This window comes from Salminus brasiliensis, chromosome 8 (assembly GCF_030463535.1).
Source record: "Salminus brasiliensis chromosome 8, fSalBra1.hap2, whole genome shotgun sequence".
Lineage (NCBI taxonomy): Eukaryota > Metazoa > Chordata > Actinopteri > Characiformes > Bryconidae > Salminus > Salminus brasiliensis.
Window position 1 is genome coordinate 20,744,702 of NC_132885.1, and position 24,915 is coordinate 20,769,616.

The following is a 24,915-nucleotide window of genomic DNA, read 5'->3' on the forward strand; positions in this document are numbered from 1 at the left end:
GATCAAGTATTCAGGGATATGCCTTGTATATACAAAAGCAAATGTTATCTAATAGTTTTTGGTACTATGGGTCTCCCAATACAACTGTGGTACTATGGGACATATTCTCGCTGTTGTGCAAAAATGTTGTATCTCCATTTTTCACTTTTTGACATACTTTTAATCTAGTGGCAAAATTTCAAGATAAGTGAAGCAATAGAAATGACCTGGAATCCTTTTTGTTTTCATTGCTTTCATTAAAAGTTAAGAATGAATCTTTTCCTGTAAAGTTGTCATTTTGGAGATACGAGGTTTTGTGCAACACTGAGAATAGATGTGACTCCAAGTGCAGACATACAGTAGCTTAAAACAGGTGGGTCTTTGTGCACATCTGGGTTATCATATTACAGCTGCACTATGAATGCTAAGGTTTACAGTTGATGTAGACTGTATGTATAAATAAGTCAAATTAGCGCCTTTGCGCTTGTTGTCTGAAGTGGCTGCTGCGCTCCTTTAGATGGCTGTGCGGTTTCCTGCTGAAACTCCAGATGAACTGTGCAGAGTGAGTCTGAGCTCCAGGCATCAACATTTTAAAAATATCTAGCAGGCCGCGACGCAGAGAGCGGTGTCAGTCGCTGCACTCCTCTTTCTGTCTCGCAGGCGTGCGCCTTCCTTTTGCTCTCATCCCGTCTTCCTCACATCTCCTCCAGGGAATATTCCTTGTGTATGTGTGTGTGTGTGAGAGAGTGTGTATGTGTCTTTGTTTTGCGAAAAACCACAGTTGATAAGACCACACTGGCATTAATGTGAGTACGTTCAGTGGCAGCAATATTTCAGGTTCATGATACACTGACATCTGGTAAGACTGGTCTGAAACTGTACCAAATATTTTTGCATGCATCTCTCTCTCTCTCTCTCTCTCTCTCTCTCTCTCTCCCTCTCTCTCTCTCTCTCTCTCTCTCTCTCTGTCTTGTCTCTAAGTAAGCATTACCAAAGCATTTAAATCTGTTCATACATCTATGTCTATTCATCAGTCCATACACACATACACATACAGACAAGCAATTTCACACATTTATATATTAATATATGGGCTAAATGGACAAAAGTATTGAGACACCTGCTCATTCCCATTGTTTCCTCTGACAGTTTATACTACTGTTGGAGTAACTGTCTCTACTGCCCAGGGAAGGCTTTCAACTAGATTTTGGAACACTGCTGTGAGGATTTGCGTTAGTGAGGCCAGGATGTTGGATAATCACCACCTGACCTCACCCCCAACTCCCCAACTCATCCCAAAAGTACTGGATGGAGCACCATCGTTCCAGAGAACACAGTCCCACTGCTCCACAGCTCAGGGCTTTATACCCCTCTAGTCCGTGCCTGGCATTATCTGCACCAGATAGTCGTATTCTGTTGGCAGTACTTTCTCTACAGTTACTACACAAGCTGTGTATGTCAGCAGTGAGTGCGACATTCATTAGAAGGGTTGTCCACAAACATTTGGACCTAGTGTATATTTACAGTGTATAATAAATTAGAAACCTGTGCTGGTACTATATTTTTGACATTCCTAACCACTTTCCCTTCATTTGCTCCTTTCATTCCCCTCACCCCTCCTCCCTCCCCACCTCTCTCTCTCTCTCTCTCTCTCTCTCTATCTCTTAATCCCTCCCCCCTCCCTTTTTCTACTGTAGTTCTCACTCTTTTACTTTGAACATCACACAGGGCTTAGCTTGTCATTCTGCTGCTGCTGCTGCTGCTGGCTGCTGGAGAATCTTTTAATTAGCAGTGAGGAGAGGCTGTCAGAGTGATCAGGGGTTCGCTCGGTAAACATTACCTCATAGCTTCGCCCTGGCAGGGTGCGGGGCATGGGCGGAGGGGTTGCCGTGGGAACAGTGGAGCGCTGCGGCCCTGCTTAAAGAGGGGCTCACTATAACGAGGGGACAAAGAGGGGAATGCCCCCGCTCAGCCACCGGGTCAAAGGCGCAGCCTCCGAACAATAGGTCACGCCGTCTGAAGTCTTCCCGAACTGTGAACAAACCCGCAAGAGGGATGAGAAAGAGGGAAACAGGGGAGTCGTATGGGTTGTGTGCAAGGATAACAGAAGTGTCCTGAGGAAGCAGATTCTCATTGCTCAGTGCTTTAACTATATACTTACACTAAGTTAATGATAGTTAATGATAGTAGTTACTGGGTAAATAAGATTGATAACTGATCAAAAAAGCCTACAGTTTAAGGGGCCTAAACCTAAGAATTTAAAAAGATAATAATATAGTTTTCTTTGCTATTCAGTTATTTTGACGTAAAAAGAAATGGGATAGGAAGAGAAGACATAGGAATAAATGGAAAGGGTGGTTTTGTAGTTCACAAAATGTTGTAATTAAATTCAAAAAGTAAGACAATATCCCTTCCTTCATGTCCAAACTGATCTCTGGTATCTACTGAAAGTCTAGAATTGACTTGTCCACTTGTTTCAGTAAACTATAAGTGAGAGTAAAGAACTGCCTTGCCTTGAAGAACTGGGACTTTTTACGGTGAAGATCTGTAGAGCTCTAAGAGTGGCTGGGGTGAACGTGTCAGTTTGTTCTGGTGAGGCTTGCCACACATAACAGGTGCATGGGGATTTTTGGAGAGCGAGCTGGAGGGGTGGATGGGGGCCTGGGAGAGGGATGGCGTTAAGGGGAGAGGGGTGTGAGAAGGGGTCCCGGGGTCACCCCGAGTTGAATGGAGTGGGGGCACTTGTTCTGCGGAGAAAACTCCCAGAGTTAAAAGATCGCGGAAGGCAGGCTCCAACACAATGAGGAGCCATTAGAGAGAGCTGAGGAAAACACAATGCAATTACTCCCCCTGCGCCTCGAAACCACGGCCGGATGGGAAGACACTATTTCACACTTGTAATGCGTTCTATCCAGATTCACTGCACAAGCACATTACACTTAGTATTCTCATTTGAAGGAGGTGTTGGTGGTGGGGTTGGGGAGGGATTTATGACAAATGATTGCAAGGACACACAAGTACACCCACCCATACACACACACACACACCTCTGCTTGAAGTGAATTTTAGCTGCACCATCTTACGGAGTCTCTGCGGAGTTGAAATGGAGTAGAAATAATCTAAAAGCACTTGATTTGAACTGAGGGAGTGCTCTCATGTGTGCTGTGTCATGCTGAGTTGTTAAGCTCTACTTTAAAAAAGCTTGCGCTCCTTCTCTGCCTCTTTCCTCTGGATCGGGCAAACACTTTCTTTATTTTCATATCGAGGAGTTTTTGATGGAGAAAGGGAGGAGGAAATGATGTGTGTGTGTGTGTGTGTGTGTTTAGAAGGGGGGGATGGGCAGGCAATCTCTTCAGTGCCATGATGAAAGCCCAAAAGAGGTGGCAAAGGAAAACCACGGGAATGTTCCGGGGTTGCCACGGTGATAGAGAGGGCCCACTCACAGCATGGCTTTCAGAAGTTTGCAGGCTTTATCTGTGAGACGCAGCATTGGGCCTCAGGCCAACACTCCAGGAGCGTGCACACACACCGGCACACACACACACACAAATGCGCGCATGCACACACACATCCGACACAAAGAACACAAACATGCACACAATTAATTTCGTATCAACTATATTCACAATAGAACACCATCACATCACACATACCACACACACAGACACATATCACACATCTGGGTGAATCACAGCATTAGGTAAAAGAGGGGGAGAGAATGGTTGCTCATCAACGGTTGATGCACATCACTTACTTGATGTGTTTATCGTTCCAACCCAACAAAAAGCTCCCGCTGAAGTAAAAGTAGCTTAAATGAAGCTGGTAAACACTGATGCTGAGAGAAAACCACAATGAAAAGCAGCTCAGACTTACTAACTGTTCTAATGAACTACACAGTAGAGTAGGGCTGGGCAATATTGTAAAACATATATTACAATATTTCAATACATTTGCATGATACATAATATTTATTACAATATTTCGACACACAGTGAAGATGAAAGACAGTGCACTGTTGGCCAAATATATGTATTTTTTTTTAATAAACAATCTGCTGCACAACATCCAAAAAAACAGGACAAATAAGGGTCTTTGTAAAGAAGCATGGCACTGGGCAAAGTATCTCTGTATGTCCACAATATGCTCAAAAACAAGCAGATCATCATGATAACAATATTTAATGATATAATAAATATTATGTTGCCCATTTCTATGTTGCTTTATATCTAGTGCAATACAGGAAGGAGCCTCATTAGTGGTAGGAACAGCACACACAACACAGCAATGTACACAACTATGTACATGCTGAATTATATTCAAACCGTACAAGTGTGCTTTTGTTGGCATGTATGAATGTGTTTGTCACTAAAGAAGCTCTCCTTACTTCACTTTTATGTTTTTATATTTTCCAACGGTTCCTGTTGGAACAAATCCTGTATCTTCCAAAAATGAACTTTCCTAACTTTAATGTAGTTTATTTTCATGTAAACAAATGTATTCTGTGTCATTTTGGACCATTTCTATTGGTCCCCTCATTATGACATTTTGACACAGTGTAAATATAATGGTTATTCTTTTAATAATTTGTTTGTAATGTATCCCCTTTCATATAAAATTTGGTAGGCCACCTAATCCCCATTCATGTGAACTCCCCCTATCACTAACAATGTCCCTACTGCAGAATTGCTAGGCAGCCAGCTCTCTCTGAGGAAAGCACCCAAGCCCCCAAGCTTCGATCCAGCCACCAGCTTCTTTTCGAACTGACCAACATCACACTCAGAGTAATGTGGGGAGGAAGTGCCATCAACCCACTCTTGAGAGAGCAAGGCCAATGTAGCCATAAGCAGCTTAGCTGCTTAGCTTCCTGACACTGCTTTGTGCCTCTGTTGTTAAAAAAAAAAAAAACAGAGCTAGTCGCTATTTTCAGATAATTTCAAGTGCTAACCTGGCTGTGTGATTTGTAAACACAACTTATATGACCAATTAAGATGATAGCTGACTGAGTGGACGGTTTATAAAGCTACTGGACATCATGCTAACCAGCTGTACTCTTATAGCCAGTATTTAATCTGTTGCTCAATTAACACAATATTTCTGTATCGCTACACCTCAGAGAAGGCCTTCCCGATTTCCCCATTTTTTGTTTTCTGCATTTCTTGGACGTAATTGCTCCATACATTATACACAAAGCATTATACACATGGCTTTCACATGGTTTCACATGGCAACTTATATTAAGTTCAAAACATTTTTACCTTATATAAAATTACTGTTGGGGATATATGTTTTTGTCTGCATGCAGTGATAGTATATACAGTCAAAGTTATTTAAGGTCTACTAAAATAATAAACAAAATTAATCCATTATTTTATTTAGTTCTAACTGAGTTATCAACATTAAGGCCTAGAACACAAATTTCAGGTTCCATGTCTTTACTTTTTACTCGAGCCTAATCAGCTTTTACTGTAAACCACTGACCACTGTAGTCTCACAGCAGGAGAAAAATGGCCTAACATTCCAGTCTGGATGTTGATAGATGCTGTTTATGCTATGGTGTTACTCCCTTTGATGAATAGGAATAAAACGATCCAACGATCTAATTAATTCATCTAATGATGTAATTAATTCAGTACTATTTTTCCACCTGTGTTTTTTTTCATATCTCCCAGGTTAGTTGTGCTTGTGTTTGAAAAATTGTATTTTAAAGAAACTTTTAGGTGCGGGTGATACCTGGCTGCCTACATTTCCCTCTCTCAACCCCACCCCCTTTAAAACTCACCGAACAGTGACTCACACTGCCGTTCACAATGATACACACACATATCTAGTTTCAGTAGATTAATGGACTTAGACACAAACAGCACAGAAACACACACTCATGCGTGCTCATACACACACACACGTACACGCGTGTGTAGCTGATTTATATTCATTGCCAGTCACAGACTCGCAGCAGGACACTGGCAGAGTGCCTTTGTGTGCAGGCTGCCATTACGGCTTGGCGCAGTGCCAGGATCTACGGGGAGTCAGTGGGTCAAGATGACAGCGGTGGGGCAAGAGCAGTGAGGTGCCCTCCAGGGCCAGGGCCTCCAGGGCCGCCCAGCTGAGCTCTGTGACTGCTCTGTGGGCTTCACTGCACCTTCGTCCGTCTCCCCCCCATCCGGCCCCCAACCCCCCTGAAGGCCTGGAGCTGCCAGTCCTCTCTGCCCCACAGCTGCCCTCCCTCTGCCAGGCTGGACCCCTCCAGTCCCTGCACAGCACCGGCTACCACGGCCAGCTGGCTGCTCAGGTCCACAGAGAGAGCTTTTCAGCGGTAATTTCTGTGAGAAACACAAACATGCATACACACACAAGTTTGTTTTAATACAGTATCAGGACATACGTATACTCATGTCCAATGTACATTTTTATGTGTGTGTATATATATATATATATATATATATATATATATACATAATATATATATATATATATATATATATATATATATATATATATATACAGTTTATACCAGTTATCTACATTTTAACTAGTTACAATAACACTGATTGTGTTTGTGCTTGTGTGATTGTGATGTCTCTTTAATGTCCCCCTGTTATTGCACAAATTTGTTCAAGCCCACCACCAAAACTCCCAATTCGACTTAATGAAGTATTGATTAGCCCAGGCAGATATTGAAGGAAAGCTACAAGTCATATAGGTCTTTCTTAGAGAGGCATTAGTCAATATACCTTCCCTTTTGTTACTTATTCAAATAAACTGTAAAAAAAAAAGTCTATTAAAGCATTATTTTATTATTAAAGCAATAGCATCAACATAAGTGACATAAGCCTCCGGATAAGCCTGTCTGTTTACACTAACCTCCTGTCAGTCACTTTATAAGACACTGTTTCACTGTGGGCAAAAAGTACACTGTGCTGCCAAAAAACATGAAGCATTCTAAAACAAGAGTTAACATTGGAAGTGCATTAGTAAAATAAATAGAATTATCACGCTCAAAGGGGATGATATTCCTTCTAGACATGTATGTAAATGCTGTAAATCTGTGTTATGGGCTGAACTGTTTAAGTGACCGACTTTAATTACAGAGCTGCGTAAAGCTTTGGGCAAACCACCTGGTCAACATGCAGCTAACCCAACTAACATGGGGAGTGACTGATAAACTCATTACAAAAACCTGCCAGACAGTGAGTACTCCCAATCATTTTCACAGCAGCAAATCATTACAAGCCCAAGACTAAGTGTTTTAGGTTCATAATTTCACTATCAAGATGTTCAGTTTCGCACTGGGAAACAGATCATATCAGAGAAAAATGCTAACGCCCTCCTAATGCTAATGCCTTCCAGACATGGGAATTTGATGCCCTCACTGGTCAAATGGATGCAATACCAGGAAATAGTAGTAGTATTAGTAGTTAGGTTAGCATGATTATATGATACAAGTTGTTAAAAGTGTGCTTTGTGTTCATGAGTAAAGAGATAACTACTTTTGGTGTGAATATTATTTGTTCCAATAATAAAAGTGTTTTATGAGAAAAAAGTCTAATATATATATATATATATATATATATATATATATATATATATATATATATATATATATATATCTTATGACAGCATGCATTATATGTAATAACTATATGTAATAAAAACATGTCTCTATAGGGTTAAAAAAATAAACATGGGCTTTTTACATAAAAATTCATGAATAAGCAATTTGGCTATCCTGGATTTATAGGATGCTTTTCCTACAAAGTCAGTACATTTTGTCCTGAAAATGTATAAAAACAAGCGTACACACACACACATACTTATACACTCCGCATAACCTGATTTCTTTAAACAGCCTGACTTTCAAAACAATTATTTGTTCCACTCTGCCCTGAGCACGAAACTTGTGCTTTCACCAATCTTCCATTGGTAATTTTTTTTTCCAGGCAAATATTTTTATATTTGATTGTACACATATTTTTTTACCACTCACAGTGAGAAAGATTAACATTCCTACATAGGATTTTCCAGAGCACCCTATGATGCCAAGGCGCTCTGTGTGGCTGCCGTTTCCTGTTCTATATCCAGTGGCACATAGTTGAGGATTACTGGGAAAGACTTGGCAACCCGTAAAGCAGCTTCAGCAGAGCTGCTGTGCCGTGCCACTGTGTGTAGACTGGAGCCATGACGCTTAGCCCAGCAGGTGCTCGGCTTGTGGCTACTTACGCAAACGTTACACTGTACCTGACTGAATGGCATGTACTCAATAAAAAATGTCAGTGGCCTCTGCGCATTTCAACACTAGCGAAGGCAATTTGTCTTGTAAACGCCGGGAAGCAGATTCTTCCGCTCCTCTGGTTTCGGATAAATGTAAGTTGTGTTTAAAGGCCTTCGCAAACTTGCAGTGGAAGAGTCGTAAAATGGCACTTTTGAGAAGGCTTGTGGTATAGACTGCAGAGAAGTTCTGAGGCTGCTTGGCAGTTTTAAGGTGACCCCCAATCTCCTGTAAAGGAAGAGAGGGAGCGAGATGAAAGAAGACCCTGTGTCCACAGCTTATCAAACTTTAATACACTCCGCCAGCACTGGCAGCAAAGAAGAGAGGAGCAGTAGGAGTTTGAGTGCATACACATACACACACACACACACACACATCAGCTATGTGTTTCATCTGTGGCAGTACTGCGTGATTGAGAGGGGAAATTAAGGGACAGTGAGCTGCACGTGAGCTAGCAGGACTGTTTAGTTTTAGTGAGGCAGTGCTTGAAAAAGAACATCACGGCACTGCCTCTTTTGGGAATCTGGATCAATTCAACTGAATTGAATTAAATTCAGTTCAAACTCGAACAGACCAAACAAAACAACAAAAAAAATCCTTCTTTGCTTGATTTCCAAACACCAATGAGAATGAGAATTGAAGAGTGAAAGGAATAATTTAGAGCAAGGACAGATCATTGTAACATAAACAAGTGACTAAAGGTAAAGGTTTATGGTGCACTTTCAGTCTGGTTAATTCTGACTTGTTCTGGTTCATTTTTTAACCCTTGGTGTGATTTGTGTGAGCAGGTGTGAATACAGTAATCACACTTAGATGCAGGCCAAAACAACCGCAATGAGAGCCTTGAGAGGAGGTGGTCTCGAGGGTCCCAAGCGAGCTCTAAAGCAGTTAGTTTGTGGTGAGAAAGCAATCTGACCCAACTATCAGGTATTTTCTATCAGGTTTGAGCTAAACAGCTCAGACAGCCTGGTGTTAACCTGGGATATTACCCTGATAATGATTACAGCTATGAACAAATGCCAGCTCTGCCGTTGCTCCATGTTAAACTGCATAGAAATATACACTTATCCAGAACACAGGACTTCTTCCTGTATTTACTTTCTTGCTCCCACCCCAGACAGGTCGGACCAATACGCCATTCATGACTGAGGTGCCTTTGAGCAAGGCACCTAACCCCCAGTGGGTGCTGAGATGGCTGCCCACTGTTCTGAGTGTCTGCGCATGTAGGGGTGTGTTCTTCTGCCACAGATGGGTTAAATGCAGGGGCTAAATTGTGTTGTACTGATCTTATGTCCAGGAACTGGCCCATAAAATGTCAAAAGTTAAAGACATTATGTAGACACAGACCCATAGAAGCGTAAAGATGCATTTGACTATCAAACTCCTCCCAGTATAACTGAAACATCAATGCTAATTGCTGCACAATAAATGAATTAGCATATTCCATCTCACACAGTGATCAGATTTCAGTTTGATTAACCAGAGACACATTTGACTACTGTGTAAAGTATAAAGGCACATGGCTAAAATTAGTGACATTAAGGGACCAGATGTAAACAGGGCCATAAACATAAATTATTGTCACATGATTATTCCTGTCATATTCATTTCCTGTAACTGTCTTGAATCTGTTTGTGTTACATAAAAATCTCAATGAAGTTCTTCACACAAATATTTCAACACATGCACATTTATTTGGATTTCATACAGATCATATTTACAACACTTTTCCCAATGTTTGTAAAAGTTGATTTACAGTTTGAACCTGTCTATGTCCAACAGAGTAACTTTTGAGAAGGGGAACAATGTTTGATTTTTAAGGGCTCATATCCTACATCCGTATTCTCCAACTCTCCTTCTAGAAAGCTACCTTCCAGCAGGTTTCAACTCCAACCCACATCTAATTTACCCCATTCAACTAATCAAGGACTTCTTAAGGCAGTAATTAGATGGGTCAGGTGGGGTGAATTAGGACTGGAGTTCACTATCCTATATTTTTATACCTTATTTATTTTAGGACTTTATTGATTCTTTTTATTCATCCATGTGGTAACTCTTTATCTTTTAGAATTAATCATGCAACCCAATTAAACATTAGTTACCAATACTAATTAAGTGCTGACTATGAATTATGTAGTATAGATGAAAGTGTCAGAGTTGAGTGTACTCAGAAATCCAAAAAAGAATGTAACTAAGAACCGCTCTTTTTTTTAGTGTGGATGCAATGGATACTGCTATCCCACAATGCAGTGCGAAACGAAAAGGAAAGAGCTACTCACATCTGGTACAATTATTAGAAAAAAATGTTGGATAATGATGTAAGTGCAGCGGCTGGAGAACTTGCAATAACCTATTCCTATTAGTTAAAAAATTGTGTACTAACCTGCCAAACTCATACTATTAAGACTAGTCTAAAGTCTACAAGTTCAAGTATAAACTCCTTACTTATAGTATTAGTGTGTAGTAAGCAATTAGGACACAGCCTCAGTTTCTATTAGTTTTAAGATTGAGAAATGAAAATGAGGTCTGTTCTGATTGGCTGCTCTCTGTTGTGCCATGTTCAAAGAGAATTTCTTATAACCTCAGTATGAATGTACAGGACTAAATTGATGTAGGCTAAATAGGCAGATATATGTAAGTATGTTGGTTTTCATCACATTACACTGAAAGCAGGAATCCAGGGCAGCTTGATTTCCACATACTGTGTGAACTGGGGAGTGAATGGCACTTTTTCAGTTGTACCATTATTTCACACCAAGTTCTAAAATTGTTAAAAGTGAGGGTTTCTCTATAATGTGGGCCCTTTAATATAAGTTAATACTGCCACAATGTAAGGGGCTGCTGATGCTATTATAAGAAGTGGTGGACTTTTGATATGATGGAATTGCATTTAAGGAGAAAGCCATAGGGAAGGTAGCATTGGAGAAGCAATTAAAGACAACATGCAGTGTTTTATATCTTCATAGTAAAAGCAGGGTGGAAAGCTGGTGAACATTTAGGGGCTGAACTTCGTCTTCCCTTGCTCTTGTCAATATGGATTACTAAGGTGACTTTGAGCGTTCCTTTCTTGTTCCGTAGTGTATGCTCTCCCAGCTCGGCATGAGCTTGAGAAACACATTCACTGCCTGAGGACAGCTCACACTCACACAGGCTGTTAGTGTGTGAGTTTGAGACAGACAGGGTGAAGACTAATGGCAGCTAGAAATTTGCTTCATTTGGATTTTTGGTCAATATACAAGATCAGAGTGTTAGAATTAATGTGAATTTATGGACAAATACTGATTTTTAATGTCCACATATGCTCCTGAGGAGGTTTTGGGAGGCGTGGTCAAACACATGTGTGTGCTTATGTGATACGCAGGGGTTTTTATTTGAATGTGTGTGTATCATTCGGTCTGAGGGTGCTTTTTCTGAAGCTGCGTTTGAGCAGTGACAGTCTGTTAAACACCACAGACTGAGGAAGTCCTTGTGAGAAGGAGATAAGGAGGAGAGAGAGAGAACCCATGGAAGTGACAGGGGAGGATGGAGTACAAAAGAAAGAGAGAATGAGGAGGACAGAGGGGGAGATACTGAGAGGGTTTTAGTTCAACTTCAGCAGGCCAACTCAAGCTGCTCTCTGGAGAACTTTCTGGCTTGCATGACTGGAGGACTGGAGGATAATGATTCTAGACATTGTAAGGTTCGCAGCTCACTCCAACTGCAGGTTAGAAGGTGCGAGGGTGAGGATAATGGGATGTATTCCTATAGGTGATAAGGATATAACGGAGCACATTAAGGATGTGCTCTGCTGTATGGTGCGCCTGAGGTGTGTTTAGAAGAAGAACAGCCAGGCTTGCCGAAAGCCTCTTTTCTCTTCACTAAGGTAGGAGTGATAAGGTGCAGAGGGCCCTCTCTCTATCTCTGTGTGTGTTTCTACCTTCTCTACCTTCAATTTTTAAAGCTGTAGGGTGGATGGGGATATACTGTATTACACAAAAGACAACAGTTTCTTCACTCCTTGCACAAATTACTTCTTTTTTCAGTCTCTCTCTCTCTCTCTCTCTCTCTCTCTCTCTCTCTCTCTTCCTTTCTCTCTGTCTCTTCCTAGCACTTACTTGTATCGCTAACTCGCTAACTTCCCCAGCACGCACACATCGCCGGCGGCAGCCTCCTACCGCAGGTCCAGCGTAAGGTAAATGAGTGTAAGCAGCAGCTCCTGTGCAGGGACTTTCAGAGGTAAACAGCTTGCCTGGCCTGGGAGTGACGTGCTGCACTTCTCTTTTAACAGCTATCACTATCCACACTGCCTAAATGGGGGTAAACATTGACATTATTGATTTAGAGTCCACATTTCTCCTGCCTACCCTCATTTGACAGCAGTCAGAACTACAGGTACTTTTTTTGACATGTGAAATGACTGACCAAAAAACTGACCATTTTATCCCATTATATCCTCTCTTACCCCTCTTTATTGGTGTTTTTATGGAGAGCTTCTTTATTATTTGCTGTTTGAACACTGAATAGTTTAAGTGCTCCTCCTTCATTGACAGATTTTACTCCTTGAAACCCAGGGTTATTTTTAGTTGAAGGTGCTTTTGTCGATTTCCCCTGCTTTTCTTACTAATTCAACAATGGAAGACTATAAGAATACGCATAATGAGAAATAATTATTTAAGCAATGCCATCAGCATGTGTATCAGGTGTGAACTCCAGACACTTCTCATTGCTGCATTACTCCATCCCATCTCCATCTGTTTGGCTAGAAAAACATGTCTTTCATTATCATGTACCTGTACTGCGGGCAAAGAAACAAGCTGAAGAAATGTGTTAACATTAATAGTGCTTTTCCAAAATGGAGTGAGTAAGCTGGACACCTACTTTACCTCTAGAGGTGGTGTTTCTTGAATCTTGACTAATGTAGTGTTAATAGTAACTATTAACTACTATTCAGAAACTACTGACTCTAGTATGTAATTACACTTATACATGTGCACAATTGTGTAATTACAATTATACAGGTGTCCAAAATGAATAAATACAGATTTTTTTAAGGTGCAACCATGGCTAACACAGCTGTTCAATAGCTCGTCGTTCAGGAGCAGCAACACAAGTCATCATTTTCAACAACAAGTGTTGGCTAGTGCACTGGTGTATTGATTCGTACAAAGACCCTGATTGGGCTGTGAATCAGAGGAACTGTGTTTTCTCCATCCACCAACATTTAGGATGAGTTAAAGTGTCTGTGATCTAAAAATAATCATCTATACATAATCAGTAGCTGACCTCACCAATGCATTTCTTGTTGAATACAATTAAAACTACAGTATATTATCTAATATATTGTGTTCATAGAAAGAAATATGATGGTTAATCAAACCACCTATTGATACCCTTTCTACAAAGCTTTGGACATTAGGTTTGGAGTGTGATGAACACAGGAAAATAATGTTACATTGACTTCAACTGTCAGGTAAGAAGGTGTTTTCATTCTTCGGTTAAGTTGCTATTTTGAAAATGCAAGGGTTTTGTGATAGTGACAATATGTAATAAATGGGTGAGGTATGATCAATACATTCAGGGCTGTGAATAAAAATGTACATTTTCGTGAGGTCCACACTGTGAGGTCCACTCACTTCACATCAACACATCACAGTGCAAGACGTCTACTACTCTAAATGCTGATTTCTAATTTATGTAACCTATTCATTCTCCCATGAACTGCTTTGACTCCACTTAGACTATGTAATTTAATTTCATTTTGGTTTGGTTTAGGAACTAGACTTCTATCCCACAGTAAAATAAGCACATTAACCCTTGTATCTAATGTTGATTACCTGTTCATTAAAAGCACACACATCTGTGCTCAGATGCATTACATTTTTTTTCTGGATGCATTACAATGTGTGTGTGTGTGTGTGTGTGTGTGTGTGTGTGTGTGTGTGTGTGTGAACATGCATCATAGTAAGTCCTGTAAATCTCTCATTTGTCATACTCTTAAGTCCTATTCGGACGGGAAAAAATGTACACTGGGTCCTGGGGTAATTCTCTCTTTCATGGGAGATGCTCTGTGATTTTGTGCCCAACTAAAAAAAACAGCAGACCAGCACTATACCAGCTTAAACCAGCAGAGACCAGCCTGACCCAGCATTATGCATGTTGGTCTGTGTTGTTTTTTTCAGCAGGGTTTTTTGGACCGTGATAATGTTAATTAGTTTACTTTTTATTAAATAATGAGAACATAAGAGATCAAGGAAAGGACAGAGCACTTCACAATGTTTAACCTAGCCTATTATTTCAGTTCAACTTTGAATAATGTTACACAATACAGCGACTTACTAACTGAACTAGTATTAGGTCTGCTCAGCTAACGTTGCTGCATCATTACACACACATTTTTGAGCAAACCTCCAATCTGCCCTCAAAAACCCTCGTGTTTATATCATAGCAGCAATGCCAGGTGTTAGTCTATAATATATGCATGACATAACTCTCAACAAGAAGCCAGGTAGCGTAGCACCATGTGGGAACTAGTTTGTGACTTGGTCAGCACAGTTTTTTTTTTTCATGTTGTACACTTGCTGTTTCCAAATTATATTTGGTAACTGAAAATATGTGGACAATCCAAAGGTGTCCATGAACCAGCTATCACCTGACAAAATATGAATCCAAGGGTTCAGACAAAAAAAATCAATAATCTGCACACCCTTTATACGTAAAGGTAATTTCTGACATCAGCAGAAATGGATATCAATGTTAATATTTCACTCAAGGCTCTAAATTGAGCATACAGTAACATGCAGCGGTGTGTGCACATGTATGAGTGTGTGAAAGTGTGTCAGCTGATGTGTGTGTGGTCTCTTTATCTCAGCATAAAAGGAGTAATATTCATCTCCTTCTTTCTGTGTGTGAGAAAGAGAGACACAGAGAGACAGAGAAAAGGGAGAGAGAGAGAGAGAGAGAGAGAGAGAGAAATGGAGAGAGAGAGACACTGAAGATGAGAATCATCATCTGGCTGTGACTGGCATAATTGGCTCTTTTCTTCCCCGCCGCTACTTAGCGCTGATAGCCCAATTTAGCCGCCGCATGCTAAAGACACTTTCAGAGTGTAATCAGAATTAAAGAGAATGGGTTTTACTCACTTTAAAGGCCTTTTTGAGGCACTCTCTGTGGACTGAAACGCTGATGGGTCCCTTTAGTTGTCAGAGGAGCCAAGACCACATGCAGTTAGCGAGGTCTGATGACGATCACTCGCCTGTGGTGTGTCCTTAGGTAAAGGCGGAGGATAGACTCCACACACACTCACGCTCCCTCACATACACACACATACACACTCCCTCCTCTAAGGCTGACCCAGTCCTCTACAGACAGGCGAGCATTGTGCCTCCACTCTCTAGTAATAATCGCATGGAGATTTTTGTAAATTGGACTCCAGATACTATCAAAAGACTATTTAAGGCTTTCAAGTAAAGATATCCATAGTTAAGTGACAAAGGACGAGTGGATTGCACTTCATATCGCAGTGCGCATGCTGATGCATTTTTCTCCCCTCCTTTTGCAGATGATTGGCTTATGACTACAGTGGAAATGGACAGTAGCTTTGAGATAATCTGTCATTTCCTTTCAGGCTGCTCTGTCGCTCCGTCTGCCTCTGTCTCCCTTTTACTCCTGATCTTTCATATTCTCTCTCTCTCTCTTTCTCTCTCTCTCTCTCTGTCTATCTCTCTTCCTCTCTTTCATATATGCATAGTGGTTTGAGTTTTCTCGCTGCGGGCTATTTCCTTTGGTAGGCTGAATAAAATGCAAATGCAGCAGATGAGAATGAAAGGAGAAAAGGACTGTTCTGTGGTTTTGTTCCTATTAGTATGAGCCATAGTCGCAGAGAAGCTGGAATATATCTGAGGAACACTTCTCCTTAAGAGCTCGGAGCACTAATCGAGGCCCTATCCTTAGAAAGCGCTAGCAGCCACTTTACTGTTTAGCATGTTTACGTGATCCATATGTCTGTCGGCTCACGATAGTGTGGACGTAATGATATGCTACGGCCCAACCAGTGATTTGTAAAGCTGTTTTTTTTTACGTTAAAGATAGACCATGGACAAACTGTAGAAAGGGAAGCAATGGGTTTAAAGAGCTGGATTGGAGGAGGATGGTCACCAGGAACTAATATAATATTTTACAAAATCTAAAAATAAAGAGTTTGTAAAGGGTTTGTTTATTTACAGCACACAATAGTCCCTTTGTAATTGTACAGATATTAGACTTTTGACCTATAATAATTCACATAATGACACTGATTCAGAAGAGCTGTTTTAAAAAGAATGTGGTGGCAGCCCACTTGTAACCCCCCCTCAAATGAACTCTCAGTATAAAACCACTAATTCTTCAAGGTAATATTACTTGCATATTTGCCAAGCGCAAGTGTTATACCGCTCAAAGCAAAGTGGACAGAGCTCTAAAAGGTTCTCTTCCATGCCCATCATTGTTATTTCTGCTATAAAGAACTCTTGTCAGTGTTTTTTTGAAGGAGAACAAGAGCCCTACCTCAAATGATGTAGCTTCAGTACTGCAGCTCCTGCTTTGTTATTTTGAAATCCCTGATTGTGTCTTAAAAAAAAGAACTATAATAGGTGCTTCATTACAATTTCCATTAAATATTAACAACCACATTGCTCACAAATGAGTCGCAGACATGCACCTGGCAAGGCGGCCGTCTTTTAGAACAGCAAAAGTGCTCGAAGATGATGACAACAGAACTGTATCAAGCTCTCTGTCAATAAACTCCATAGCTAGTTGCTGGGTGTCCTAGGTGCTGCTGCTCCTCGCTGGGGCTTTAATGTCTGACATGGAGTAGCGGGTTAGTGAGCCGGTGCTGTGAAGGAGAGAGGAAGAGAGGAGGACAAAAGGAAAGATAATCCTAGCCATCCCGTCTCTGTAAAAGGAGCTTTCTTTGAAAGAAGGCCTTGTGTGTTTAGCAGAAGCACTGGCTCTCACCTGCAGGAGAGAAAAAAGATTTGAACTGTAATCACGCAAAGAAGAGAGCAGTGCACAGTCCAGACTTTTCCACAGATCAGGATAAAGCAGAAACAGATATGATAGAGAATCATAATGGCATACATATGTGCTCAGTCATACAGTTTGGAGCCAAAAATGGTTCTTTAAGCAATTCCACTGAAGAACCACTTTGGGCTCCATGAAAAAAAAAAACACAACACAAAAAAACACAAAACAACTCTATTACAAATGTTTTGGTTTTTTGGGGTTTTTTTTGTAACCAAAAGCAGTTCTTCTATAACTTCGCTAAAGAACAATTTGTAGAAACTTAATTTTTGTGATCAAAATGATCTTTACATTATGTGACAATTTCACAATGAATGGACCAATAGAAATGCTCCAACAATAAACGTTTAGAAAGTTTTGACCTTAAAAACATCTAGACTTACCATTTTAGAGATACTTGACAGCAACATGTGTTATTTCTGTAACTGGTTTTAAAAAAAAAACTACCTGCTTACCTGGTCATTATTTCTCTTTGGGTTGCTTTCTGATACTTGTTTGACCTTCTTATAATTGTTTGGGCCTGCAATGGTGTAGAGCACCCAAACAGAGAGGATGCTATGCTAGATGTTCTACAACAGAGCAAGTTTTGCTGCTGGTGTTATAGTGCCACTAGAAATTCCCAGCATGGGCATAAAACAGGGTTGGGACAACCCCAAGTTTTATATTTTTGGTTTGTTGTTTATTCCATGCCTCGAATCTTGAATTATTCTTAAGTTCATATAGTGGAAATATCTAAAAAGAAAAACATGTATAGAAAATAGGGGCTGAGTTACAGAGCTGCGCCTATGTGTGATTCAATTTCACTCGGATTTGCTGTGATCCATGAGTGGACTCCCTTGGGAAATATGTACTTTGATTAATGTAATCCCACGGAATGGGTGAAATAGGTGTGTGCGTATGTGTCTATCTGTGTGAGTGTGTGTGTGTAGGAATCACTGGGGAAGAACACGGACACACAAAACAAGCTGCAGCACTTAACTCACACCTTGAGAAATCAAATCCCACCTTGTATACTTGTTTTGGTGATCAGTAGTAGCATTGAAGCATTTCAGTCTGCTTATTATTAGCCAAGCTGAAATGATGTTGGCTCGCTGATTCCCATATCTAGTGTTACTATTGCATTGGTCAGGCTATAAGCTGCTACAGAGCACTATGTACACTATGGCAGTACACCAGGCAGTTTGTGATTACGTAAATAGAGAAGGCCTTTTCTTATTTACTTACAGTTGAACAGCTTTTTTTTTTAACAAACAGATGGAGCTGCACTGCTCGCAACAGATCAGGTGTAACAGATGCATGACTTAATAATGTGGGAGCAGTGACCAGTGGGAGACTTTCTGCAAGGGTTTGGCTTGGACACACAGTACAGCTGGACATGGCCACTGTGGCTGGGCAAACACAGATAAGAATATGCCCCCTCTCTCTGTTTTAATTAATTACAACATAAATGAATAAAACCTGAGCAGTTAAAACCTTTCCCAAAAAAATGAGCTACAGATTTAGAAATGTGCCGCCATTCAAATAAACACACATATTTGAGTTCATTCATTTGCAAGAATGCTAATGCATATGTGCTATATTACATTTCGCTCTGTAAAAGATACTGACTGCTTAAACTGTCCTACAAAGCAGCTGACTAACAATTCAACAACTAAATATTGAGGAAAATGATAAAATATTGTACCACTATTCTACACTAGTTTCTACTCTTAGAGAAAGATGTACAAGTGTACATGTACTGTAAGGATACTGTACCAAGCTACATACCATATAAATGTACTCTCAAAGGTAAAACAATGTCCTTAAGATCAAGCTATATACATTAAAAGTACACTATACTCACTTTCCCATAGGAAAATTTTATATTTATACCTTTTCATAATCTTATAGCATAATAAACTTTTTTTTACATGGAAAAAAAATAAAAGGATAGAGACGTCAAGAGGTCAATTTAACTTACAAAAATAATGAAATAAATGTAACCAAAGGTACATTAGACATACCCTTGATGCTAATAATGGACATCTAACACCTAATCTAGCATTTATTTGATTTTTTTGTTTAATACATGTCCCACGTTCTATAATTTATAAACAATCTATTGACATTTCCTATTGTTTTCTTTCGCTGTTTATTTAATGGTGCTACAAATTAAAAGTCCCATGTGACCAACATGCTAAATTACGTTTTTCCTAACTTTTTAGCCACGTCATTTAACTGGTTTACAATGCGTGGTTAGACCAACTCAGAAAGTAAATGAGGTTAAAAAAAATATCACATATGAACATAAACTGGGTTAAACTGGGCTCCAGTTGTATTCGCCCTTACTCTCATAATCACCTCAGTTGGGTTTTAGCATGGATTTCTCTAGTGGCTAAGCAGCAATTCATCAAAACCTCTTTCTCGCACACACACACACACACACACACACACACATTACGGACCAAGCAAAGGATTCCTCCAACTTCTCTTGACTGGGTCTTGTGAGTTTTCCTACAGATTAGCCTACACGTGTAAACTCGCTGCTCCTGTCCTAGCCCACTTAGAAGTGTAACTCGTCCAGGGCAGGCGGTCAGTATAAGCAATTATTTTTATCCAGAGCATAAAATAAACAAAATCACCTTAAAGGACGCGCTTGATTACATGTCGTTTAAGTGGGTTAATTTCATTGTCGTCTTTACCGTGAAACCTTAAATCACTCACCTTAATTGAGAGAGGGAGAGAGAGAGAGAGAGGCAGGCAGAGACAGAGAGAGACAGAGAGAGAAAGACTGGCTGTGTCTGTTGGTGCTCGGCCCCATGTTCTCCTCCGTGGTGAGTCCAGGTCCAGGCTGTGCGCTGCTGGCTCTGCTCTCCTCCAGCTCTCCTCCAGCTCTCCTCCAGCTCTGCTCCAGCTCTGCTGCACTCTGCTCTCAAACCGACTGAGTCCCGCTCTCCTCCGCTCTGCTATTATTTTCCCTTAAACATATGAAAATTTATGCTAATGAAAATCAGCACTAACTGTTAGTGGTTGTTATGCAGGAGGGTCTCTCTCTCCGAGCCGCTCTGGAAACAATGGAGCACAACACGGTAGAGGAGGATATCCTACAGATTCTCACACAAACAAATAAACAAGCCCACAAACGAGCTTCAAACCAGTCTCCCAAAATCACGTAAACAGTGAGAAGCGGTCCGTTTCAACACGAATCACTTTCCAATTGTGTTCTTTTAACTTGCCAGTTTAGTTTGAGACTCGTCGCCTGGCTCTTCTTTTACAGTCGTGGTGGAAGTCTAACTGGACATCGTGTGTGTGATGAAGCGTTTTACGCGACAACGCTGCGCAGGCCGCTGCCCTAATGTGACGGTACACCGTGCGGCAATTTTTCATAACATACACAGTTTAGGTGTGTGACGTTTTCAGGACATTGGATCGAATTATCACTTTAATATGCAAATAAGACTAGCAAGAACAAGACTAATTTACATGACCACTTATAAAATAACAAAGCTGTGCATATGGTTTAAGTATACCATTTTATTATATAGTTTAATGCATATAGTTAAAATAAGTTTAGTTTACTAGTTTATTAGTGTTTTACTTTTAAATTGTTGAAGTAGCCCACACTTATTTATGCAATTTCAGTTGTAGTAGTTATCATAGGATTATTATTATTATTATTATTATTATTATTATTATTATTATTATTATCTAGTTCTGCTTTTTAAGAAGAATGTTTTTTTGTTTTGTTTTTTTAAACGGGAACAGTCAACTTTAACATTCTTTTTAATTATAATTTTTTTATGTTTTTATTTTGTTAAATTAAACTATTCTGGGCTTTAATCATTCAACTAAAACCAGAACTCGAGTTTATTCATCATATACACACACGGGTCCGTCTGAGCAGTTGGGCCAAAGTTTAGCAGTGGTCCCTTCAGCGATAACCGCCTCCCAACCGACCCCCCCTCCCTCCCCCTCCAAACCCAGCTTCCCATCTCGCTGCTTCTCAAGCCCAAAGCAGCGCTGAGGAATCGCTGTGAAGAGACGCTGCTGCTCCGCGTCTTAAAGGCGAGAGCGGAGATCCGCCACGCGCGCGGAGATCCGCCAATGAGCGCCGCCTTCGCTTGGCATTCTGCGACGCGATTGGCTGCGATCTGCGGAAGGTTTTGCGCACGCCCCGACCGAACGTAAACATTGGCGTAGTCTGAGGCACCGAGGCAGGAACGGATAAAACTGTCAGAGGACGAGAGAGGAGAGGGAGAGAGAAGAGCAGTGTGGGATTCTTCACCAGCCGCGCCTTTTAACGCTTTAAACTGTGTTTAGATTCAGTCCGAGGCGCTCGAGGTCGCTGTCACATTAAACAGGACGAGATCAAATTTGAGGAAGGAGCGAAAGTGAGCGGAGCGGAGGCCGAGGCAGCTCACAGGACGAGCGGGAAGTTTACAAAGGAAAAACCGCCCTGATGTCTCCTTGAGAAAAGATAGCAGTCGGCGATGTGCCTCCATGTGGGATTTACCAAACCGCCACTTTGAGTCAAATTATCAAGGAGGAGAGATTTTTCATCTGTGTGCTTATTTTTCTTCTAATTTTTATTGTTTTTTTTTTTAATAGGACAATATGACTTTACGAACGGAATGCAGAGTTGAGCAGATGTAAAAGCCATTTTGTCTGGAAATGTGGATTTCTACTTCTAAAAGTCCATTTCCTCTAAATTTTGATGGATATTTCTGATTACCCTTCTGAGTTGTCGGTGGATCAAACCCAAACACCAAGCATAGTTTTCCCAGTTTGAATAATTCATGAAATAGAGAGTCCCTTCAAGTGGTGGAAAAAAGTTACGACAGTATCCTGGGAGGGGGAATAATAAGCAGACTGGTAGAAAGTGGTGAAGGGGGATGGCCACGGCGGCTTCCAATCCCTACCTGGCGAGCAACAGTGTTCTCTCATCAGGCTCCATTGTGCCCTCAGAGTCCGGAGGTAGTGGCATGCAGCCTGGAAGTGGTGCCGTAACTTCGGTGTCAGGTGGATACAGAGGAGACCCTGCGACCAAGATGGTGCAGAGTGACTTTATGCAAGGGAGCATTGCTGCCAGTAACGGGGGGCACATGTTAAGCCATGCTCACCAGTGGGTCACTTCGCTGCCCCATGCCGCCGCCGCTGCTGCAGCAGCAGCTGCCGCCGCCGCAGCTGAAGCCGGCTCCCCTTGGTCCTCAAGCTCTGCTGGGATGGCGGGCAGCCCCCAACAGCAAGATGTTAAAGGTAGTTCCAATAGAGAAGACCTGCATTCGGGTGCTGCGCTGCACCACCGCCCTCCGCACATAGGCGCCCACCAGTCCCACCAAAGCGCTTGGGGTGGCACGACGGCGGCGCATATCAGCACCATCACCGGGGCGCAGCAGCAGTCCCAGCAGTCCCTCATTTATTCCCAACCAAGTGGGTTCACCGTCAATGGGATGCTGAACCCCACCGGGAGTCTGGTCCACCCAGGGTTGATGCGTGGCGACTCTCCAGAGATGGACCACCATCATCACCATCACCACCACCACCAGCACCAGCATCCTCACCACCATCACCAGCAGCATCATGGTGGCATCACCAACAGCCATGACTCCCACTCTGATGAGGACACGCCGACCTCTGACGACCTGGAGCAGTTCGCCAAGCAGTTCAAGCAGCGTAGGATAAAGCTCGGCTTCACACAGGCCGACGTCGGCTTGGCCCTGGGGACTCTCTATGGCAATGTCTTCTCGCAGACCACCATCTGTCGGTTCGAGGCCCTGCAGTTGAGCTTCAAAAACATGTGCAAGCTGAAGCCTCTCTTGAACAAGTGGCTTGAGGAGGCTGACTCGACCACAGGCAGCCCCACCAGCATTGACAAGATCGCAGCACAGGGCAGGAAGCGCAAGAAGCGCACTTCTATTGAGGTGAGTGTGAAGGGGGCCCTGGAGAGCCACTTTCTCAAGTGTCCCAAGCCCTCGGCGCAGGAGATCACATCCTTGGCGGACAACCTGCAGCTGGAGAAGGAGGTCGTCCGGGTGTGGTTCTGCAACCGCAGGCAGAAAGAGAAGAGGATGACGCCGCCTGGAGTCGGCCAGAGCCCGGAGGACGTGTACTCTCAGGCTGGCAACGTGAGTGCAGACACACCGCCTCCGTCCATGGACTGCAAACGTATGTTCACTGAGACGTAGAGCTCGCATTTTGTATACATTGTCAGTTAACTGGACGACCATTACCAACAAGGCGTCTGTGCATTTGTGTTACCTTTATGAGTGAATTGCACGTCAGCAGATGAGTGCAGATGAATACATTTGCGAGAATGGAAACATCTGAGTCGTCCTAGAAACTCTTCTATAATCTGCCTGATCTACTGATCTCCAATGTCCCTAACTCTAAATGGCTGTCTCTGCTCTGTCTTGCAGGAGAGTTTTGTGGTAGATTGCTTAAAAGATGCAAGTTTGAAAGGTGAACCAGAGGACCAGGTGGGGATCTCTTCGTGCTCATATCGCCAGGTGGTTCTGGCCCATTGACACTCCAGATATGAGCAAACACCAGACTAGATTTTCCTGTTGTTGTTTTTTTTATGGATTGCCCTCGACAGAAATTAGACACATTACAGACACGGACATCATCCTCGGTGAAGACAAACGAGCTCCAGGACGCATCGCCATTTTACATAGAGGAATAACGTTATTCGTGTTCACAAAAAGGGAATTGTCTAATTGCCTCGAGTACTGGCTCTTGTCCACTTCCAGAAGACTTGGTCTGCTGCAAACTTCAGCTTTTCTATTACAGTTTTTTTTGTGGACCGCACTTCTGTGAATAGTTTTCACACAGGGAAAGCACTAAAGGGGAAAACAAGGATACTAAAACTGCACTTACTCCTCATTCAGCCTACTATCTTGTGAACACTTCTCCTTCTTCTTGTTTTTTTATTTCATTTGATTTTATCCTGATTTTTGGCTGAATAATTGTGGACTCCCTTTCCATACTGCTATTTATACGCAGTAGTTTTGGCGAATTTTGATAAGTGTAAATTTGGCAATATGAATTCTCAGTGGTGATCGACTTGCTTTATATATTTTCACTGAAATCCCACTTTGGAATATTTTCTGAAGTCCCCCCTCCCCCGAACTGTGGCGAGCTGTGAGCTTTATCTTAGACGTAGCATTTCCATGTGCATCGTTTCCCTCTCTTCTTTTAATTCTCAATGATACTCTATACACTCAGTAGTCCACCACGATTGTTATTGAATTTGCCTACAGAGCAGCACACTGAGGAACCTGATAGGCCGACCAATCATTGTCAAAACAGATATTTTATTTTGTTTTCATTTCTGTGGTTGTTATTTAAGTTCAGTATTGAGTCAGTCAGAGGTGATTGAGAATAATAAATTTGATAGATCTGACCCTCAACTCTGTGTTGTTTTATTTCACTCAGCCGCAGCGTCTAAAAACAGGACGGAGCGAGAATGAACGAAAAATGTGGGCAAATGTAGTTTATACGACTGAAACTGTGATTATCGCTCACCTAAATGTAACTGTAATGTGTAGGATTTATTTATCGGGCCTGTATAAATATCAACATATCACATATTCAAAAACACCAAATGCAAAAAAAAGACTAGATAATTAAAAAAAAAAAGGAAACACCAGTGGTAT

At 41.6% G+C, this 24,915-nt stretch overlaps 1 protein-coding gene and 1 long non-coding RNA gene across 3 annotated transcripts; one reads left to right on the forward strand and one right to left on the reverse strand.

Moving 5' to 3' along the window:
* Positions 1 to 6,226: 6,226 nt before the first annotated feature.
* LOC140561124 (uncharacterized) lies at positions 6,227 to 22,587 on the reverse strand. Its single transcript, XR_011980027.1, has 4 exons — positions 22,180 to 22,587; positions 19,985 to 20,238; positions 15,364 to 17,215; positions 6,227 to 6,299 (listed from the first exon to the last, which is right to left on the reverse strand). It is a non-coding gene; the product is annotated as an uncharacterized lncRNA (long non-coding RNA).
* Positions 21,469 to 24,662, forward strand: pou3f3a (POU class 3 homeobox 3a). Of its 2 annotated transcripts, none has more exons than XM_072686075.1 (2): positions 21,469 to 23,425; positions 23,677 to 24,662. In XM_072686075.1, exons 1-2 carry the CDS (start codon positions 22,153 to 22,155, stop codon positions 23,721 to 23,723), a joined length of 1,320 nt encoding a protein of 439 aa, XP_072542176.1. In that variant the 5' UTR covers positions 21,469 to 22,152; the 3' UTR covers positions 23,724 to 24,662. The 2 variants fall into 2 exon arrangements, with proteins under 2 accessions (XP_072542176.1, XP_072542175.1); XM_072686074.1 differs by having other exon boundaries at positions 21,469 to 23,385.
* The last annotated feature ends 253 nt before the right edge of the window (positions 24,663 to 24,915 follow it).

Excerpts from the sequence above, each read along its gene's own strand:
- pou3f3a (XM_072686074.1), top strand. The coding sequence starts at position 22,153 with ATGGCCACGGCGGCTTCCAATCCCTACCTGGCGAGCAACAGTGTTCTC. Across the intron at positions 23,386-23,676 it reads TGTACTCTCAGGCTGGCAAC|GAGAGTTTTGTGGTAGATTG; the intron begins GTGAGTGCAGAC and ends TCTGTCTTGCAG.